The sequence below is a fragment of the Lonchura striata genome, chromosome 7 (assembly GCF_046129695.1).
Source record: "Lonchura striata isolate bLonStr1 chromosome 7, bLonStr1.mat, whole genome shotgun sequence".
Lineage (NCBI taxonomy): Eukaryota > Metazoa > Chordata > Aves > Passeriformes > Estrildidae > Lonchura > Lonchura striata.
Window position 1 is genome coordinate 11,964,539 of NC_134609.1, and position 20,976 is coordinate 11,985,514.

The window sequence follows — 20,976 nt, forward strand, 5'->3', positions numbered from 1 at the left end:
GCCGTCCCTGCCCAGCCGCGCGCTGCCGCGGCGCCGGCCCGGGTGGGTTTAGCGCCCGGGGGCCGCTCCCGTCTCCTGCCGGCCGAAGGGGCCGAGCGGTGCTGACCGGCGGCGAGGGGCGGCCGTGGCAGCGGGGCCGGCGGGCCCGGGGAGCGAGGGGGCCGTGCTCGGGCGCTCGGCGCAGGCAGCGCCCCGGCCGGCCGCGCCTCCGCCGGGGGGCGGCCCCGCGCCGCCGCCGGGCCTCGCCGCCATCTTGGCCGCTGTCCCGGGAGCGGGACGGGCCGTGCCGGGCCGGGGGAGGTACGTGGGGCGCGGGGGGCCCGGGCCGTGAGGGAGTGGGGCGGTTCTGTCCGTGCCCGGGGGGACGGGATCCCTGCCGGGCGGGAGCCGCCCGTGCCCGATCCCGGTCGCGCTGGTCGGCCGACGCCGGGCAGGGGCGACATCCCCGCCAGCGGCGGTACCGGGAGGCTGCCCTGCAAATCCGAGACTTCCCGTTTTGTTCGGTGCCCATTTAAATACAAAATCGTCGCCGTGTTCGAGTACCATCCCCCACGCCGTTGTTCTGGGCTGCGGCGGAGGTGCGGAACCGCCCGGCGGAGCGTGCAGAGGCGGTAGCGGCGGGGTGCAGCGCTCACGCTCCGCCGTGAGGCGCAGGGCCGTGAGGGGGACCGGGCAGCGCGGGGCCTGCAGCGGGGCGGTGCGGCAGCCGCAGCCACGCCGGGCCGGGAGGGGCAGGGCGGGCCGGGGAGCGGCGCCGGCTCACCTGGGTCGATCTTCAGCAGCCCTGCTGCAGCCGTGGTGTTTCTACTCCAGCTGTAACCGCTTAATTAGCGAGGGGCCCTGTGAGTGCGGATCTGCCTAATATGCGCTGGGAATAAACGCGTTATCATCCATCACTATGCGCTGCACATCGCTCCCGCCCTGTTCAGTACCCAGCGGCAACTGAGTAGAGGTTGTCGGTTCTTTTCTTTTGTTTCAGTTCAAATCTGCTGTGAATTAGTAATGCACTTACCGTCTTTTCAGTATGATGGATCGTTCGTACCCATTAAGTGTTAATCAAACTGGAGGAATAGCATCACTATTCAGTGTAGCTCTTCTATAACCAACCAGACAAAAAATCATACTTGAATGATGAAAATTTTTGTTCATAGCAGGCAGACTGCAGTATGGGAGAGGAAAAGGTACTTTACAAGAAAAGCAAAACCAACTTCAGTTACTCATGCATGAGGTAAAATGATGGAAACAATGTTTTACAAAAGAACTGACTGTGACAACCATGAGAATGATTTTGCTGTGGCAGTTCCCGGCGGGTTTGAATCATACATAGCTTCTCATTTATTTATTGAAGAGAAAAAAAAGAGAAGATGAAATATCTGAATGATATTGCTCTGTAAAACATCTGTCATATTGCATGCTAACTCAAAACAAGCAAACTTGGGGTTTTTTTTGGGGGAAAGAGGACAAATAGATTCCTTGCTGCCTGTATGCACATATCTGAAAATTCCTTGCAAATGGCAAATCAAACTTGATGAATAGCCTATGCCCTCTCATGTTTGATTTTGCTGGTTTTATTCAGAAATTAAATTTTCTGTTGTGCAAGATCAGCTAAATCCCAATTATTCTCTCATATAAAGATCTCCTTACATGAGGAATCTTTAATAAAAACCTTGTCATGAGGATTCAGAAAAGAGAAATTGAAGTCCTGGAGGTAGAGAAGTCTGAACAGTAGGAGATGAGTGGTGACTGTATTTTATGGCTGTAATAATGGCAATAAATTAAACAAATTATTTTTTTTAAGTGTTAAGTTCCTTCCTTTTATATCCATTTATTTTATCTCCAACTTACAGCTTCACATATAACTTCAAAAAATTAATACAACGAAGATAAGTTGAATCTTTTTTATGCTTATTTAACATAATGTATGAAAGGCAGCCTTTTAACAGGAACTTCTTAGAGTATTCATGAGATTCATTCATACAAGATAAAATAATTAGGGGGGCTGCTTTGCTCTGTCCTCTTGGAGGAGAAGGAAGTGTTTATGTGCCTTCTTTCTGCCTTGTGTTTGGACTGGCTGGGGCAGAGTGCACACACATTGGGAAGGGCTGTCATGCACAGCAGAGTTCCAGTGATGCTTGCTGGCTCTGATGGAGTGTTCCAGTAGTGCATGGCTCTCTGGCACTGTGCTTGTCCTTTCTGGAACCTTGAGTGCCTCTTGAAAGAGAGCCTGTGAAACACAGTAGTATAAAGCTAGGAGCACTGTTGTTCTGGCCTGTCAGACTTACTGGAGGAGTGAACTGGGTGAGCATGGTGGAAAACATCTTCACAAAGAGTTGCTGAGTTGGGGCTTTGATATCCTATGACTGAATCCTTCTGCCTTGTCCATTCAGAGTTCTTAATGGTTTGGCTGGAATATGAGCCTAATTATATTCCCGAAAATATTATGGACAGTAAATATGTGACATGAGACTCACTTTATCTCTGTCCATTTGGCCCTATCTGTCTATTCTACTGCTTTCAGAGAGTGAATTTCTTAAATCGTCCGTTAGTAGTCCTAAACCTACTGATTCAGATCTAAGTAGTGTTCAAAATGTTCCATTTCCATGTAAAAATGTAGTTTTAGCAAGGAATTTGTAATTGTTTTGGTGTGGGTTTTTTTTCTAAGAAACTCTAGCTTTTCCAGCAAAGCTTTCTATTCTTACAGGTCCCAAAGGGAACTGCAGCTATTCAGGATCTAATATTGTTCGATTATTCAGAATCTAATATTGTTCTGTTGATAAGAGATGGAACTCTCTTGCCAGCAGTTAGAAGATTTATACTGGAACTAAATTGAACAGAGGTGCCATGCAAGTGTGTTATTGGAAAGCTCATCAGACAGTAGATTAAATGCTGCACAAATTCTCATGCAGGCTGTAATTGCTACTGGTGAAAGCACAGAGGAAACTGCATATTTTGTTATGTCTACCAAACACTGATTTGAGTCAACTTTTGACTATTCTCAAAGGACTACTTCCTTTTAAAAACAATTTCAGAAAGTTACTAACAGTGTTTTAAATTATAGCAAAAATAAATAAATATATGCTGAACATCTGGGAAGCAAAGCATTTAGTCTTTAATAGGGATGATCTTGCTGATAAAATATGTCTGAGTAGTTGTACAGACACAAGCACTTCATGGTGCTGAGTAGACATGAAATTTTATTTGACTAACAGAGGAGGACAACAAGCGGTTCTTAAAAAAGATTGCCAAAATGTTTTTACTTTGATGTGTAGATACCTAAGCTGTGAGCATCTTATATGTAAAAATATTCATTACACTTGAGCAGCATCATTTAAGACACACAAACAATAATAAGAGCATAAAAGCCCTTGTGAAAATTACAGAAGATTTAGTAAACAGAGCTTTAGTAAACCTGAGACTTCCATATTTATCATCTTAAATCACAGCTACTAATGATGTGTCAGATTGGTCCTGCCAATTATACAATATTTCAGAACTGCCATGTTGACTGTCTTGAAAGTGTTGTTCGGGTGCTTAATGGGACTTCTCTTTATTAGGTTTGCTGGGTTGAAAGCCAGTGAATAGGGTTGGGGAGGTCAGGAACACATTTGTGGCACATTGAATTTGTAGGAAAAAGCTAAAGTGCTGACTAGCTGATCGTGACAAAAGTACTAGCTTCAACAGAAATAGAGCTGCCTATTTTAGTTTATTTCTCCAGATTACTTTAAGCATTTGATTACTTTCCATTCATTTGTCTCTAGAAGTTCATTTCCACAAATACATAACAGAGACTCAGACAGTCTACCCCCACTAATTCTTCCACCCTTCAGAGCAGCTATGCCAAGTTCAGGGAACATTGAAGCTGTGGAATACTTTCCTAGTGATGGTCCTATTTGGAGCTGTTTTCAGTAATTAGTACTAGCTCTAAAGGGCATTGCAGAGGTCAGTGATAAATTCCTCACTTTGTGGCTTCAGAGCTTTGTATGTAACTCAGCTCAGTGTTATGAAAAAGCAGCTGTTGACAGTATTTCTGCATTAATTACACTTTAGAGTACTTAATTGTAGCTAAGGACAAGCAAGTGCAATCAGTCTTTTTTCTCATGCTCACAGCCTCTTTCTCTTGCCAGTGAGTTCCGTTTTTGTCTTGTGAGCCTGTTGTGCTTTAGTCCAGATGTTTCCGTGCCAGGAATTTGAAAATCAGTAACATTGCAAATCCAGATTTAGTCAAAAGAAAAGTTAGAGATGTGGAAATAGCTCACTGGAGACATCTTAGTTAAAATATGTTTTTTCTTCTCTGTGGACTTCAGATTCTGGTAGGATGGAAATGACCAAGATGAATCACGTGGAGTTTTGCACATCAGACGAAGGATGGGAAGTTTGTGAGAAGAAGCTGCAAAACTGCAGGGCTGCTTGTTGGTGCAGAGCCTGTAAGGTGCCTTGCAGTCAGGCAGTAACATGAAAGTCTGTCAGTCTACTGAAAATGGGCTTGAACAGTTTGCTTTGGCCTAGATGCAAATAATGATCCATGTACACCTTCAGTCTGCTCTTAGGCCTAAAAACAGAGAGATGGAAGGCATGTCCTATAGAACTGTCCTAGAAACATCTTCAGTACCTTACACAGAGTGGTTTTATGCTGACATCTCAAAATGGTGTCTTTGTACACTACTACATGGAGAAGAATCTCATGATTCCTGAATTCTAGTAATGTACTTTTGCTAGTGTTTTTTAAAACTTAGGAACTTTGTTTCAAGACCTTTGCCCTCAAATTGCTGTAACTCCTAATATTCTTTGACCTACTGGTGTGACAAATTCTAATGTTACTGGATTGATTCCTTATGTTCAGCATTTGTCAATCTTTTTTGCTTTTCAAGTCATGTTCTGATGAGACAAAAAATTCAGGTACTGAGAAATTAGTTCAGGGATCTCTACATGTCCAAAATGAAATCTGGCACTCAAAAATAGAGTAACAGGGAAATCTTCAGTATTTGGAGCAATGTATGTAATCTTTGTTAAATGATAGTTTATATATCTTGTATTGATATTTTTGTAGTGTTACCTTTTCTAAGATATTCAACATGAAATCTGTCTTTAATCAGCTGGTGCCAATTGCTTTACAGTGTATGGGATAAATCAAATTACTTAGTCTTGTGTATAATAGACTGATGTCTCCACTGCTGTTGGAGCATCTTTATTATAGTACGCACTGGGAAGTGAACCAACTGAGCTGCCCCTTGACTGACAGGGCAGGCCTTGTACCTCTGGGGCTGCCAGCTCTGCACTTAGGCTGCAAGGAGAGAGCTTCAGTTTTCCAGAGCACCTCATATTAGCAGCAAGTTAGCATACTGCTAAAACTTGTGAAGGAAGAGAGGAGTATGTGAGAGGATTTGAAGGGAAGTCTTATGCTAGAAGCAGAATATACATAGTGGGACATTCTGTAATTCCTGTCTTCCTACTTAGAAGATAGGGTAGGCAGTCAGGTGGCATTTTACTGCTCATATTCCATGGGTACTACAAAGCTGTCATCTGCCAAGCATGGTCCCCTGGATCAGTTTGCTGCTCTGGTTCACCACCAGGCCACACAAACACTCCTGTGAACCCAGCTGGTACCTAGGCAGCTTGGGGCAGATGAGTAAAGAAGGGCAGTGGCCAAGTGCTCCTTCCCCTTCTGGCTGCCCACGCCCTCCCTTGATGGCGTATCAAGTCATGGTCTAATATCCTAAGTGGAACTTAGGGCAAAAGAAGGGGCCCTGCTATTACAGTCATTTGGTGCACCAGGAGCTTGCTGTGATTGTGTGGTCTCTGCTGCACAGCTGCACTTCCTAAAACTATATTGTGACAAATGCAGACAATTTCTGATGTGTAGATGAATAGAATCTGGATGAATGTTAACAGAAGCACTACAAATACTGTCACACGTGTCTGATACTCTTTGTTAGTGTATCGTTAGAAGCTGCCTGCTGAACAACATAGCTCCTCCAGAGCAGGCTGTGGATCAGCTCTCTGGAAGTGGAGTCCTACCAGTGCTGCTTGTCCTGGATTCTCAGATGCAGCTTTGTGTGCATTTAATAGGAAATGGGTCTGATATTTGTTAACAGATATGCTATTGTATCCATTTTAAAATGTACAGAGATCTATTCTAAGCTTTACAGCTGAGCACCTCTGTATGTGTGGGCAGCCGTGGTGTCGAACAATACTGACATTCAGTGGTTGATTATACTTGCCACCCTTGTGTGACTATCCAGGAGATTTTTGGAAGGCTTTAATGTTCAATGCTGGCTTTAATGTTCAATGCTGGCTAAATTCACAACATGTTTACTGGAACTGGATTAAAGCAACTGTGCTCATTTATAAAAATGCTGTGCTCACAGTATTAAAATTTTCTGGGTTTTTTTAACAAACTAAATCAGAGATTCATTTGGTTCAGGAGAGAGATAGTAGAAACATGCAATAACACTTTTTAGCTTTGTTTCCTTTCCCCCTTTTAAGCAAATTTGCAATCACAGTTTCTAAAAGAACTTCCCTTTACATTCCCTATTGGCTTAGAAGAATATTTTTGTCCCCCTTTTCACTATTGGTCTTTTTTTGTCAGCTACCAAAGACTGCATGCTCTTGGCAGGAGGTCTCTGAGACCTGGCATGGCCCCAGTGAAGATGAGCACGTTGCTGTCATGCTTGGGAAGGAGCAGCTGGAGTTTAGAATTTGAAAAGTTGGATCTTGGCTTTCTTCCCACATCTGCTGACTTAGGTGGAGGGAAATACCATGCTGACAACCTTCTTGAGCTATCCTTTTTCACTGTAGTTGGTGAGCTTTGGAAGGCATACTTTTGTTTTGTGAAAATCTGAAGGGCCAGACCATTTTTCATTGTTACAAGTCTTGGTACAAGACTTGCATTGGTAGATGAGATAGTACTCTGAGTAGTTCAGATTCAGACACAGAAACACAAGTTCACTCTGGGTGGGTCTGGCTGCTTATTCCAGTATTTTGGAACAAGATTTACTCATACAGTGCTTATAGTCTTAAAATCTCTGTGGGACTGGGCCATGTGCATGTAGATGCTTCCATACTATTTTTATGTTAGAGTTAACAGAGAAGGAGCACATTTTATCTGTGTTTTAGGACAGTATCCTGGGCAAACATGTTAAAAATTAATGAAAACTACTATGGGTTTTTGGTTGGTGTGTTTGGCTTCTCTTGGACATGCAGAGTTCATGGTGATCTTCCTGTTTCAAGATATGGACACCCAGTAATTGTCTGATCTCTTTCCAGTCATGTTTGAATTCCTCCAAAGAGTAACTTTCAATTCTGGCTCTCCATTGCTATCGTCTTCCCATTTCCACCATATGCCCTGTGCCAGCTCTAGCACTCTGTCAGTGAAATAACTTGCATTAGAAGCTGGTCTAACCAGCAGCTCCTTTTGCTGGGTCAATTTCTGGCTGGACTATTTTCCTAATGTAGATAATTGCAGAGCCACAGACCTATTCAAATCAATACCTGAGAGGCAAAAGGGAAGAACAGCCAGTGCCAGGGATAGCTTCTTCAACTACAGATTAATTTATGCTTAACATTAGTACCAAGTTAACTTCACCTTCAGAAGCTGCTGTTGGGGTTACAGTTGTGTTTGTTTTCTAAGCCCAAGTTCTAACTTATTTTTTAGGAGGATCATTATGCTGCAGGTCAGCCAAAGTTGTATCTGTCTCACGTAAAGGCTGAAGAGATAAACTGCAGCTTGCTAGCATTTGTCTCCTCTGTAGATGCAGAGATAATAGAGTATTCATTTTATCAGCTACTTAGTTCACTTACTATCACATTGAAAGTTGAGAAATAGACTTGGAATTATTTTTCTAGCAGGCACATAAGCTACTTGCCCCATGAATAAAATGAAGGATCAGTGGCTGAGACATGTTATTTGTAAATGTTTAAAGAGATAAGAATAAGTTACATTCCTTACCTGCAGTTCATACTCCCCTTTTACGCAAGTGAGTTTGGAAGTGAAAAACATTTTATATAAATATATTTCATGCGTGCTAAGCACATTTGAGACAATTTTATCCATTAAATCAGATTTAAATGGCTAGTTTTGTGTACTTTTAATGAATTCCAACCCTTTACCCAAATGCAGCTTGGAATAGATCCTAAGACAAATCTGCCAGCAAGTAAAAAGCACTTTTCTAGTTCAATAGCTGAAAGCTGACAAGCTAAAGAGCTGTATCTTTAAGACAGAGCAATTCTAAGTTAAGTGGGCAACTGACAGGCCAACTGCCATAGGAAACTTTCTGTACAACTAACTCTTTCATGTCAGCAAATACGTTTGAGCGAGTGCCAGCTCACGGGAGTCAGCTTTTCTTTAAGAAATAAATTGCAAATACCAGATAGGGATGAAAGTGGAAAACTAGGGTGCTTTCTTCATGCTTGCATTATGATATACATTAGCAATTTAATCCAATGGCAAATATTTTTTGATAAAATGTTCTTGTAAATACAGAAAATGGAATGCAAATAAAAGCAACACAGTATATATTTTTCCTAAATTCACAGTGCATGTTAATAAAGAATAACCATCATAAGAAAGGGAATCTGGGATATGAAATGCCAATCCACATATCCTTTTGTTTATTTTAACTTCTTTTAATGTGTTTCCAACAGAAAATGATCCACAGCCTGTTTCTTATAAACTGTTCTGGTGATATCTTCTTGGAGAAGCACTGGAAGAGTGTTGTGAGCCAATCTGTCTGCGATTATTTCTTTGAAGCTCAGGAGAAAGCAATTGATGTTGAGAATGTGCCTCCTGTCATCTCAACTCCACATCACTACCTCATCAGCATCTATCGGGATAAAATCTTCTTTGTGTCTGTCATACAGACAGAAGTGCCACCACTCTTTGTAATTGAATTTCTGCACCGAGTAGCAGATACTTTCCAGGTCCGTCACCATTCAATGGTTTTTAAAATCAGTGTCTGAAGGAGGCCTATGGGAAAGCCAAAGAGGGACTCTTTGTCAGGAACTAGAGTGACAGGACAAGGAGAAATGAGTACAAACGGAAAGAGGGGAAATTTAAGCTAGATATTTGGAAAAAAATCTGTTCTGTGAGAGTAGTAAAATAGCAAATGGAACAGGTTGCCCAGAGAGGTTGTGGATGTCCCAAGTGTGGCAGTGGTCAGGGCCAGGTTAGATGGGACTTTGAGCAACCTGATCTAGTGGGAGGTGTCCATGCCCATGGCAGGGGGGTTGGGACCACCCCTTAACATTCCATGATTCTGTGATTCTAAAATTACTTCAAGGGATTTTTTGTATAAACTTCTTTTAGAGCAAGGTAATGAACCCTTCTGTGAGTGACTTTTCTGTCTGCAATTTTTAAGTCAAGCACAGGTTTATAGAGTACAAGGGAAAAAAGAGGTTTATTTTGTGCACTCACAAGCACCAGATCCCAAATCCAACTCTGTAAATGCTGAGTTTCTGTAATTTTTTGTACTATTACATGTTATGTAGATGGGAAGAAGGAGCATGTAGTCAGGCAGCATGCACTGTGTAGTGAGGAAAGGGCTGCAAAGAAGTCACTTCTCGACCAATTTCACACTTTATATAAAGGAAATGCTGTGAAGATTGAGCGTTGCCAAAAGATAGTATCTTTATTTTAGAAGAGTCTCAAAGATATGTTAATGTTCACAACTAGAAGGACCTTTGTAACATAAATATTATCACATCACATTATATTATTTCACTGTTCATGCTTGTATTTATTTTCAGTTAGGTGATAAATATAACATTAACAATATGATGCCATCAGACTATAGAACTAGTCCGTTTAGGCACTAAAATACCTTCATATATTGGAGGATTTCTGTAAGAAAAAACCAAACAAACTTCCTTTTGCGAAGCATTCTAACAGGAATAAAAATCCTCTCTTTTGTAATCTCTGAATTCGTTTAGGATTACTTTGGCGAATGTTCTGAGACGGCAATTAAGGACAATGTAGTAATTGTGTATGAACTTCTAGAAGAAATGCTAGACAATGGCTTTCCATTGGCAACAGAATCTAACATACTGAAGGAGCTGATTAAGCCTCCCACAATTTTGCGCTCTGTTGTCAACTCCATCACAGGTATGAAAATATGTAACTTCAGCAATGATGGCTGTTTAAAAAAAAAATCATGTCTCGTAGCTAAAAAATAATAAATTGGTGTGAATCTGTAAGGTGAGGGCAGTGTCCTGCCACTTCTCATCAATAGAAGTTGAATAAAAACAAGTCCCTCCTTATTTGCAGTTTACACCTGGCCCCTTTGCTGTCCTTGGAGGCACTGCCTGGTTCAGCCACAGCTGCTGAAGTCCCTCAGGAACAGCAGCTCCTAACACAGTCAGGACATACTGGAGACAGGTGCTCTGGGATTGGTACAGAGCTCACCCCAAGCCTTGAATAACTGAGGGGCACTGGAGAAGGTTAAGCATTTTGTAAGAAATCCATATAGGAAGGTGTATAATAGATATCTAATAAATCCTTGACGGGTGGGAACAGATAGCATGAAGGGAAGCAAGTAGCCTGGCCTCATCTCCCACCCTGCCCCCAGCACCAAGCAGCACATGGACTCATGTGGATTTGATTTCGCAACTGATTTCAGGCTGTTGTAAATGGGTCTGTCTTGCAGTGATGAAGCCAAATGTCTGTCAGCTGAGCTGGTGGAATCTGCTTGTCTGGCAAGCGGGTGCAAGGGAGGTGAGCCATGAGTGTCACATGGGGGCAGAGATGCAAGATGGTCACTTGTACATTGTGTTAGAGAAGGGGAGTAGTTGGGCTGCAGGGCCACACGCATGATAGTCAGAGGAGCTGGTCTTTCAGGTGGTAGATATGGTTTAGTCTTAGAGTATAAATCTCATCAGTTTTAATTTCTGTTATTTGGAGCTTAATTAGGTTTTTTACATGTGGATTGGAATGCTAGTATTTACACTTATGAAAATAAGTGTTTTATCTAAAACCTTATTAAAATTCACTAGGAGCCTAAAGTGCCTGACCAAGGCAGCCTGCATCTTGTCACTGTCAACAGCTTAGTGCTGAGCAGGGGGAAACAGCAGCCTGAGAGGTCTCCCATCTACCTGGCCTGGCAGCACTGCTGCACCCTGCAAGGCTGCTGAGGGACAGACACAGCAACTGCTCCTCTTCAGAGATGCAGTGGGAGTGAAGAACTCCTCCCCACTGAGTTACAGCACATACAGGCAGGGGTGGACTATAGGAAGGGGTTTTTTTTGAGTAACTACTTCTACAAGCTCAAAGGAATGAAAACTTCTGTTTTCTGCCTGCCATACTAGGGCCTGCCCAAGCAAGTTTTGTAGAAATACCTGCTGGCCACCAGCTTCTCACTGAAGCTGTTTCACATGGCAGGACACACTACCATGTTCATTGTGCTAAAGGCCACAAGTCAGCATGAGCTGTGGCCCTATCTCAAGACCTACTTCTAGCTGAGGGAGCTGTTTACTCTGTGCTGGGATTCTGGCATCAAGTCACCTAAGCCTCAGAAGTGGTAATATTTTTTTTTCCTCTTTTTAAAGTCTCATCAATTTAATTTATAACTAAGCAGCTCAGGAAGCCTTCTACTCATGCTTGATGGTATTGAGAACCAGGAGCCAAGGGTGAGAGCAAGGCAGGCAGGGACAGTGGTATCATCGGTCGGGAGCCCAGAAGTTGAGGCAACAGGTCAGGGACTGACTGGATCAGATGATCAACAGGTCATCTACAGCTCAGTGGTTGCCAGTGATGTCCATCAGAATGGGACAGGTCAAGCCAGAAAGTCCAGTCTGGGCCAGGGTCTGGATCGATTTGACACATGGTCAGGTATAGACATGGCTGTCATGTTGATACAGGGTAGTTCAGACGGGTACCAAGGGTGAGACCCTCAGCCTAACAGCAGCTCGAAGCAAAGATTGTAGGAGCCCTCCCTAAGGCTTCTTACACATCTTTCTTGCTAATGACTCTTACCTGTTAATCAGCCCTGAAGTCATCCAGCTAAAACTCTTGGGAGAAGGGGGAAGCAGGATTAAGGCCCTCACAGGGAGCTGTCTTGTGTTGAATTAGTGATTAAATCCTCCATAAGATCTAGCCCCACAACTACTCCCACTCAAACTTGCTGCTGACCTGAGTGTTGTATTTTGCTGCGTAAGATGTAGTCTGAAAAGCTGTTAAGTCTGGACACATGGCTCTAGTGCCTTCATGTCACCTTACAAATAACATGAGGGGTCCAGGCTCTAGCCTACAGTACCAGGGGCAAGCCTTGCCTTGATTTTTAATTTTGGTAGTCGAAACATTCCTTTTGTAATGAATTACTGATTTTAAGTTCCTTTTCATTTTTAAGGCAGTAGTAATGTGGGAGACACGCTTCCCACTGGACAGTTATCCAACATTCCTTGGCGCAGAGCGGGAGTAAAATACACAAACAATGAAGCCTATTTTGATGTCATTGAAGAAATTGATGCAATTATAGACAAATCAGGTAAGACAGCTTGCAAACTAATATTAGTTTCTTTAGTGTGTTTACATGTAACTAATGATGTTTTAGAGAGAATTCAGTCCAACCTTCTTTGTTTTTGCATATGTTTTATATACTTGCATTTATATCTTAGGTAGAAATATTCAATTTAAAATTATGAGCTTAAGTATATTTCTTCAGTTCATCTTAAAACAGCAACATGCTCTGGGCTGCTTCGAGAACATCCAAAAAAAGTATGTTTTCTGTTTGTATATTGATTATCTTTTAACAGATATAAATGAGGAAAAAAAAGTAGTTGAAATGTGATGAGAAAATTATGTCCCATTGTTCCTGCCAACAATGTATTGTAGTCCTTGAAGGCCCTCAAGTGAGCAAGACAAAAGCTTTCTTCTGATAGCAAGCTAAACATGGTGCAAAATAGTTGGACAGTATTGTTTTCCTTATATTTAAGGAGCCAGATATTAAGAAGCATAATAATACTCCTTTCTTTTCTGTGAATGAAACATATCATTTTCTAATACAGAAGTCTTTATTCTGATATTTAACTTTGAGGAGGAACCTGATAACTTGTATGCCAAGAAAAAAAATTACGCAAAAAGAAAACTGCAAAGCTGTGGGCAGGAACTGCTGTTTTGTTCAGTATTGGGGCCAGCAGTTGGCAAGGATGAAGACTGCAGGACACTCTTCTGAGCTAGTATGGGGCAGGGAGAAAACCTCTGATTATTCATTCAGTGCTGCTGTTGTAGCAGTGTCAGTGTTGATTCTGTACACCACTTCTGCAAATGCTTTGGCCATCATTGAAGCAGATAATCATAAATAGCCATTGTGCAGCTCTTATTCTCCCCATCTTGAAGCTAAAACAATGTGATCCTTATAGAGCCCTTATAGAACATGCTGATGACTGTGTTACTGTCCTAGCTCCTTAGGATTCCCTGGAGTAGTGTGAGTGCATAGTCTGAGAAGGTACAGTCAAGAGCATGGTGAATTTCTGCATGTATTTCAGGCTAAATTAGATCCTTCCTACTGAGGATCTGCTGCACTAGCCCCTGGGGATTAGCAATGCAAGAACCCCTCTTTATAGCTTTCACCAAGACTAAGGTAGATAAGGTTGCTCCCCTAGAATAGGGAGGTTATCTTGTTTCACAGGGATATGGTCGACTGCTTTAACCTGAAACAGGATCACTTCTTTTCAAACAAAGTATAAAGCCACCATCTCTCTTTTCCCTTGCCTAGATAAGCCAGTTTCTACCTATCTTCTAAAATTGCCTTTGCATGTGAAGTTAATTAATTAGTCCAGGGTCCTGCTTATGCCTTTTTTTACTTGGAAGATACTTCAGGAAATGAGCATTTCCTAGGTAAAATGCTTAGTACTCTTGCTTTGGGGTTTTTTTGGTTGGTTTTTTTTTTTTTTTTTTGCTATAGATTTATTTAACATCAAGATGAACATTTAATTTCATTGTTAAACAACATTTACTTGTGAAAGCCAAAGTTAGCACCAACTTACTGCATTTTGACATTGACTGTTTCTATGTGCTTCAAATTCCCTGCACCACTACAACTTGATAGTTTTCTGGAGATCAGGGACAGGAATAAAAGAAAAGATTCAGAGCCGGTATGTTATGAAATTCTTATTTGCTTATTGCTGACAACCAGTTCAAGCACATCCAGTACAAGTCCTGTGTAACAGCTGGCACAAGTATCATGAACCAGTTTGGGACAGGCTGTTTGCTCTGGCTCATGTATTTTAGCAAGCTCCCCAGGACACAGGTAACTGGAATGACCTTTCCTAGCTAAGCTTGGCATGTTGTTGAGTGTTGTGCAAGTGTCATCTGTGTCCTCTAGCTGTACTTCACCACATCTGTTAGGCCTTTCATAATAATGTTAGTCAAGTGTCTTGTTTTTCTCTGCAGGTTCCACTGTCTTTGCAGAAATCCAAGGTGTTATTGATTCGTGTATTAAGCTCTCAGGAATGCCAGATCTTTCTCTGTCTTTCATGGTAAATTCAGCCTATATTCGGGAATCTTAATTGCTCAGGATTTATTTTTCTTAGTGATCAGAGTTAAACAACTTTAAGATCACTATCACTATTTCATGTGTTACACATATGTAAAGTAACACATTTTGCATTATATTGTAGAAGCTGCATAGTTCTGTAGTTGGAATGGCTTTTGTGCATACATAAAAATAGCCTCACAGGAGCTGCTGTACCAGGTCAGATCAGAAACCCATCCAGCTCATAACATGTCTCTGATAATGATACTCAGAGTCTAAGAAATAGGAATTGGGAAGATTTCAGTAGCTAGCTCAGTCTGCTGGTACTTGATGAGGTTTCACTTAGCATTGTGCCACTCCTTGCAGAACCCACGGCTGCTGGATGACGTCAGCTTCCATCCATGTATTCGGTTCAAGCGCTGGGAGTCCGAGCGAGTCCTGTCCTTTATTCCTCCCGATGGCAATTTCAGACTCATCTCCTACCGTGTCAGCTCCCAGAAGTATGTTTGCATTCAGACACACTGCTCTTCCAGCTGCACCACCTGCTGCTTTCCACCTAACAGCACATTCCTCCTTGCTCAGGGGGGAGTTTGCATTGTTGTGAACTGTGTGTGCTCAGGTTTTGTCTCAGCTGTTGCTCTGTCCCTACTAAAAGAAGAAAACCTTTCAGTGACCTGCAGATACTCAGTAATAATTTTTCAGTGGAGTAAATCACACATGACAGCCATATAGGGCCACTCAGTCCTAGTAAGTGTTGTTGGTGCTAAATGCTTTATGAGTAAGTCTCTGTGTACATGGAGGATTCTGAGTTTCATGAAGAGAGTAAAGCAAAAAAGTCCAAATTACAGAAATTTGCAAATTAAAGCTTGATCTGACTAGTGGCTCTTCTGAGATTTGGCTCAGTGAGATTACTTAAAATAAATAAATAAAACAGATTAAGAGAGAATAAGACCAGGCATTTGGATGAAAAGAAAGAAAATATTTTTTCCTGTGATTCTCTGATGATAAAATCATTTCAGTAATGATGATGAAGAGCAGAGTATCACTTCCCTTACCACTTCTGAAACCAACCAGTTCTAACTTGAACACCTACCAGAAACAGAAGAACCATTTATAAGAAAGTGCTTCAATTTCTCAAGCAGAGAAGTAGCCAGGATGCATTCAGCTACTGTCTTCTCTTTTCAGCTTGGTGGCAATTCCTGTATATGTGAAGCACATGATCAGTTTTAAGGAAAATACTTCTTCAGGAAGATTTGATGTTACCATTGGACCAAAACAGAATATGGGGAAAACAGTAGAAGGAGTAGTCATGACAGTTCACATGCCAAAGGCTGTACTTAACATGAACCTCACTGCTACACAAGGCAGCTATACATTTGACCCAGTTACTAAAGTAAGTCTTGAACTTTTATTTATTTAAATATTGAAGATGGCATTACTAAAGTCACCCATATTGCAGAATACTGGAACAGTGTTCCACGCTTGGCAGAGAGCTCTGTTCAGCATATGTTTATGAATTAAAAATTTACCTTTAAAATTTGCTTTTTCAAACTTAAATACACAGCAGCTCTGATTTCTGACTTCAACAGTATCTTTTTCCTTCCCTTCCCTCTCTTTTCACCCTGCTCTTTCACCCATTAATATCTTTCCTTAGTGGATGTAGCAGTATTTTGCCAATAGTTTCAGCCATGATATATTTTCATATATGTTATGAAAACATATTTTTCTGAAGGAAATGCACTAGCCTTGAAAATGGGTAGACAGAAAAACTGCGAGCAGGAGATGAGGAAAAAAATGTCTTCCAAAAGACCTGCCTAAAGACACACAGGAAAATGAAATGTCTGAAAAAGCATGTCTTGGGCTCCTGATTCCTTGCCTCTGAGCTGGGGGTTGAGACCTAAATTTCATAAAGCTCCTGAAGCCTTTTAGTAGCCAGGAGCCATTTTGCTGAAAAGCAGTTTGAGCCAAAACATTCTGCTGGCACTAATACCCTGCTCTGAGTTTTCTGCTGCCCTTGGAATATCTCAGTCAGCAATTCATTACAATTGTTAGGGAAAGCTCTCCAAGTAGCATTTTCTTTCAAAAACAACAGATCTTTTTAAAAGAAAAGCACCAACAAAAAACTTAAGGTGTGCTTTTCTCTCTGTAGAAATAAATTTTACTGTGTTTTTATCAAGAGCTGGGATAACTAGGTGGATTGAAACTGCAAAAATTTTTAAAAGCATAGGGAATTGAGGTCTTTCTGCATTTATGACTTTATGGTAAGAACAAACAAACCACCTCTTGTGGGTGAGTAAAGGGCCTGCTTGGTTCCACATTTCTCCAATGAGTGTAAGAATCAATGGCAAACAAGTGAGCCTTGAGAAAGTTAGTATTGGTTTGGACAATCTCCTTCGGTCCAGTGCCTTGCCCTCCTCATTCTTGTTTAAGTTTCTACGTCTAAGTTTCTTAAGCTTCTCTCTTGGCTTCATAGATCCAGCTGACCCAAACAGACATCAGGGTCAGTTATGCTCAGCAAAGGGAACAAGATGTTCTCAGAGCCACACTGACAGGGTGAGAAAAAGATCCCATACCTGCAGGAGCTCTCTCCCAGCCAGTGAGGTCATGCTCAGGGCTCACAGGCTTCTGTTTGTACCCAGCCTGCAAACTAAAAGCTGGACATAAACTTGACCTCATAGGTTGTTTCCTAGAATGCTACTACTACTATTCTCTCCTTCCTGACAAGGTGCTAACATGGGATGTGGGCAAAATCACCCCTCAAAAGCTACCAAACCTGAAGGGCATAGTGAACCTGCAGTCTGGAGCCCCCAAGCCAGAGGAGAACCCAAGTTTAAACATCCAGTTTAAGATACAACAGCTTGCAATTTCAGGTGAGTGGGGGATATTACATGAAATTGGTGCTGGCAGAACAAGTTGGTGTAGGAAATGAAGTGGGAAATTGTTAATCATTTATTTGGAGGTGCAGATCTGAAGTCAGCTTGGTCCAAAATTACAAAGTCTGATTTACCCAAACCTGACACTTACCCTTGCTGGAGGATTTCTTTGCTAAGAATTCTGAATTCCCAATTATTTACTTATGAAAGACTGTGAGAAGTATACAGAAGAATGGATTTTTCTTTGTTAACTGGTGCATTAAACATGCAAAAATGTATCCTTTTAGTGAAGACTGATGGATGATGATTTAGTGTGCTGCTCCTGACATGCTTTAGCCTTGTACCACTAAAGCTCTTTCTAGTGGTCATAAAAATGCATTCATTTTGAAGAATGCCCTTCTTACTCATTCCTTCTGGAGTTCGTTAGTTTTTCATCTTTGAAACAATCTGCAAATAAAAGCAGAGTGAAGTCTATAGGCTAAGTGCAAAAGTAAATACAAAGCAGACAAAGCCTCAGTCTGCAAACACTTAAACCATGTAAGTTATCCTTGTGTAAAGTGCTTCTCTAAGTAAACTTTTCAGGATTAAGGTCCTAACAATGCAAGAACTCGCATTCAGAGAGGTAGAGGAGGGGGATGACTGAAGGCAGTTGATGAGTGTTGGTGGTAGTACATGTGGTACCTTTCTGGATAGGTACCAGGCCATGGTGGTTTTGGCTCCTAGACTATTTGGAGTAAATAACAGTTCCTGTGTAAGAACAGAGTCTTGCAGCTTCCTCCTAAACTAGTTTAAATCTAGCAAGATAGAGCTGGTCCAGTGGCTGGACACCAAAGATAACGGAGCTGTGAGAAAGCACGGAACAACCTGAAGCTGTAGGTAATTAATAGCTACTGGCATTCCTCAGGAAATAGCAGAGGGATTGCTCGTTCTTGCAATTACAACTGGTAGTGAAAAGAATGCTAAAACTTGTCCTTTGCTTCATCTCCATGATCAGAAAGGAGTGCAGTGTACAGGAGCTGTGGAAGATAGATTCAGCTGCTCTGTAGTTGATCTCTTGGAAGGAGGATGTTGGCTTATGGAATAGAAGAGGAATAAGGTGTTGCCCTGCCAAGACAGCTAAGATTAGGTGACAACAATGTTCTCACCTGCCACTCTGAACCAGATGAACTTGTGAAAGAAAGGGAAACAGCTTCCTAACCTATCTTAAAAGTCCTTTCAAGATGGCCAGATTTCTAATCAGACTGCTGTGATTCCTGCTTTTAACTTTGTACTTGTCTCTGTCTTTTTTCAGGACTGAAAGTGAATCGCCTAGACATGTATGGGGAAAAATACAAGCCTTTTAAAGGTGTCAAATACATTACAAAAGCAGGAAAATTCCAAGTCAGGACTTGAGAAGATGCTAAGAGGAAATTCCCCTTAAAAATCTTGACTGCTTAGTGACTTATGTTGGTTAGGTGCCAATTAATTAATAGACACTGATTAGTTCGGGATCAAATCATTTGTGCACAGCAGCTCTTAAAATGAAAGCATAGCTTTGTTTTTCTTAATATGGCTTTAAAATAAGGTACTTTTTTTCTATTACACTTTCACTCTTTTTTTACTGAATTGTTGTGCTGGTGAATAGTTTGATATGGGCAACCCACAGATACACTGCCAGTCAGATACCAAAGCCCTGAGGTCAAGCACATTCTGAAGGCCAGACAGGCCACTGGAAAAGACTTCCGGTGGCATGTTTTCCTGCTGCAGCCACCTGCAAAGAAAGCTCAGCTCCACCCACAGCCAGCTGCAAGCTGGCATTCCACAAAGCAACACGTAATCCCTTCAGAAACAGAGAGCAGCAGTGAGAGGGGCAGGGGTCCCCCCCAGGGCCTGGGACATTGCAAGTGTCACTCCTGAAAAAGCTTCTGATGAAGTAAAAAATAATTTCTGTGTTGTTTACAAGAAATCGCCTTTCTTAAGAAGCATTTGCCTTAATCAGCTTTCATTTCTGCCATCTGCAGATGAGCTGATAAAAATAACATCCTGCATTAAATCTTGGAGGTGATTGTTGCTTCAGTAATCCACTTTCTTTCCATTCAATTACATCATCCCCATCATTTTTTTTAAGAATACAGTTGCAGAGAGTAAGATCTATTTTTTATGTGAAGCCTTTGCTTTGATTTAGATGTTCCACTTGTTTGAAGTGGATGCCATCAGGTCTGTGCAGTGTGTACTTTTGAGCGTAGCTTTTTAGATAGCACAGTAGAAGTGTCAAGTGTATTTAATGGTTGTGTGCTTTAATGTTCTGAAATAAAGGGAACTCCACTGCAAATATGTCTCACCTTATGGAACGTTCATGCTCTTGTAAACGATTCATGGGGCTCTTAAGCAGGAGGCATCTGATACACTATTAAACAATGACTGTTTGCTGTATCTTTACTGAACTTGGTCACTGTGCAGCTGCTTAAGAGTTTTAAAAGCCTGTTAATAGCACAGTAGGTAAGGTCCCTTTCATATTTCTTTCATATGTCTTATTTTTAAATGGAGGACAGCTGTTTATTTATGATATTTCAAAGGCTCAACACTCAGAGCAAAGCTGACTGAACTTCTTGTCCATCTCTCTAAAACAATACATACTCCAGAGTAGCTATCAGGTTCCAAAACATGCATTTGGTCAGTATTAAGGATGGGATACTGGAGACCCTTTGTTTGTCTAAACTGCTCAGCTTACAAATCAGTGAGTAGGTACTAGCTTTACTTCAGATGAAGAGTAGGAACCAAAGTTACTTAGTCAAAATTTCAAATACTGGGACAAAAATGATCCAATCTGGAACGAGGAGAGGAAATCCATCTGAACCCTGTCAGTGAGGAAAGAAATGGATATACAGTCTCTGTTTGTAACTTCGGTATTATCATTAGGGTAAACTTGGCCATAAACAACCATTTTGAATTTCTAAAATTACAGTAGATAAAACAGCACCATGAAGAACCAGCACTCTGTGTTGCAGCAAATAGCATCCTTCAGTTACTGTACTTGGAGAAGAAATCTTGTGTTCAGAGGTAACAGGTAACATCCCAAGCTGATGTCTGAGTAGCTGGAGCTGCTCTCTGCATTAGCAACCTGGAAGTGCTGCCCCAGGGCCTTTCAGAGCTGACACCCTTCCTGAGCTAGGACATAAAGGAGTGTCAGAGCTCCAGTCCCAACCCAGTGCTGCCTCCCACGGTGCCTGAACAAGCCCTGCCTGCTCCAGGACCTCGGGCACAACAGGGAGGCTCCCACAACAGCTGTGGTCGGGGGAAAGCCCAGCTCATCACCACAACTCACTGTCAGCAAGAACTGCACTCACCTTTAGGAAACCAGTCTAGGCATGGAGATGTGTTTTGTCGAGGAAATGGCTGCAGGTGTATGAGGCCACTACCTTTTCTTGTGTATGTGCTGGTTCCTTCTGTACCTCCAAACACAGGAAGCTCAACTGCAGAAGGGGGCCTGTGTCCCTGTTCTGTTTAAAAAAAAGTAATGTACCAGCACTTCTCTGAAGAGCAGAGTTTGGGGAATCGGACTGTAGCATTGGCAAGGAATTACACTGCCAAGTTTTGATCTCCCTTTCTCCTCATGTCCAGCTCTGGGAGTGTTGACCAAGGTGGTTGCCTGTCAGGGTCTC

The 20,976-nt window shown here is 41.9% G+C and overlaps 1 protein-coding gene across 2 annotated transcripts; it reads left to right on the forward strand.

The window, feature by feature from the left end:
- The first annotated feature begins 17 nt into the window (after positions 1–17).
- On the forward strand, positions 18–19,646 carry AP3M1 (adaptor related protein complex 3 subunit mu 1). 2 transcript variants are annotated; one of them, XM_077784580.1, is made up of 9 exons: positions 18–42; positions 8,641–8,916; positions 9,925–10,096; positions 12,336–12,473; positions 14,381–14,466; positions 14,829–14,962; positions 15,648–15,855; positions 17,188–17,332; positions 18,627–19,646. In XM_077784580.1, exons 2-9 carry the CDS (start codon positions 8,644–8,646, stop codon positions 18,725–18,727), a joined length of 1,257 nt encoding a protein of 418 aa, XP_077640706.1. In that variant the 5' UTR covers positions 18–42; positions 8,641–8,643; the 3' UTR covers positions 18,728–19,646. The 2 variants fall into 2 exon arrangements, with proteins under 2 accessions (XP_077640706.1, XP_021404753.1); XM_021549078.3 differs by lacking the exon at positions 18–42 and adding an exon at positions 208–300.
- Positions 19,647–20,976: the final 1,330 nt, after the last annotated feature.

Coding starts and splice junctions, on each gene's coding strand:
- AP3M1 (XM_077784580.1), top strand. CDS start 8,644: ATGATCCACAGCCTGTTTCTTATAAACTGTTCTGGTGATATCTTCTTG. Junction 10,097..12,335: donor TGTTGTCAACTCCATCACAG/GTATGAAAATAT, acceptor TTCATTTTTAAG/GCAGTAGTAATGTGGGAGAC. Junction 17,333..18,626: donor ACAACAGCTTGCAATTTCAG/GTGAGTGGGGGA, acceptor GTCTTTTTTCAG/GACTGAAAGTGAATCGCCTA.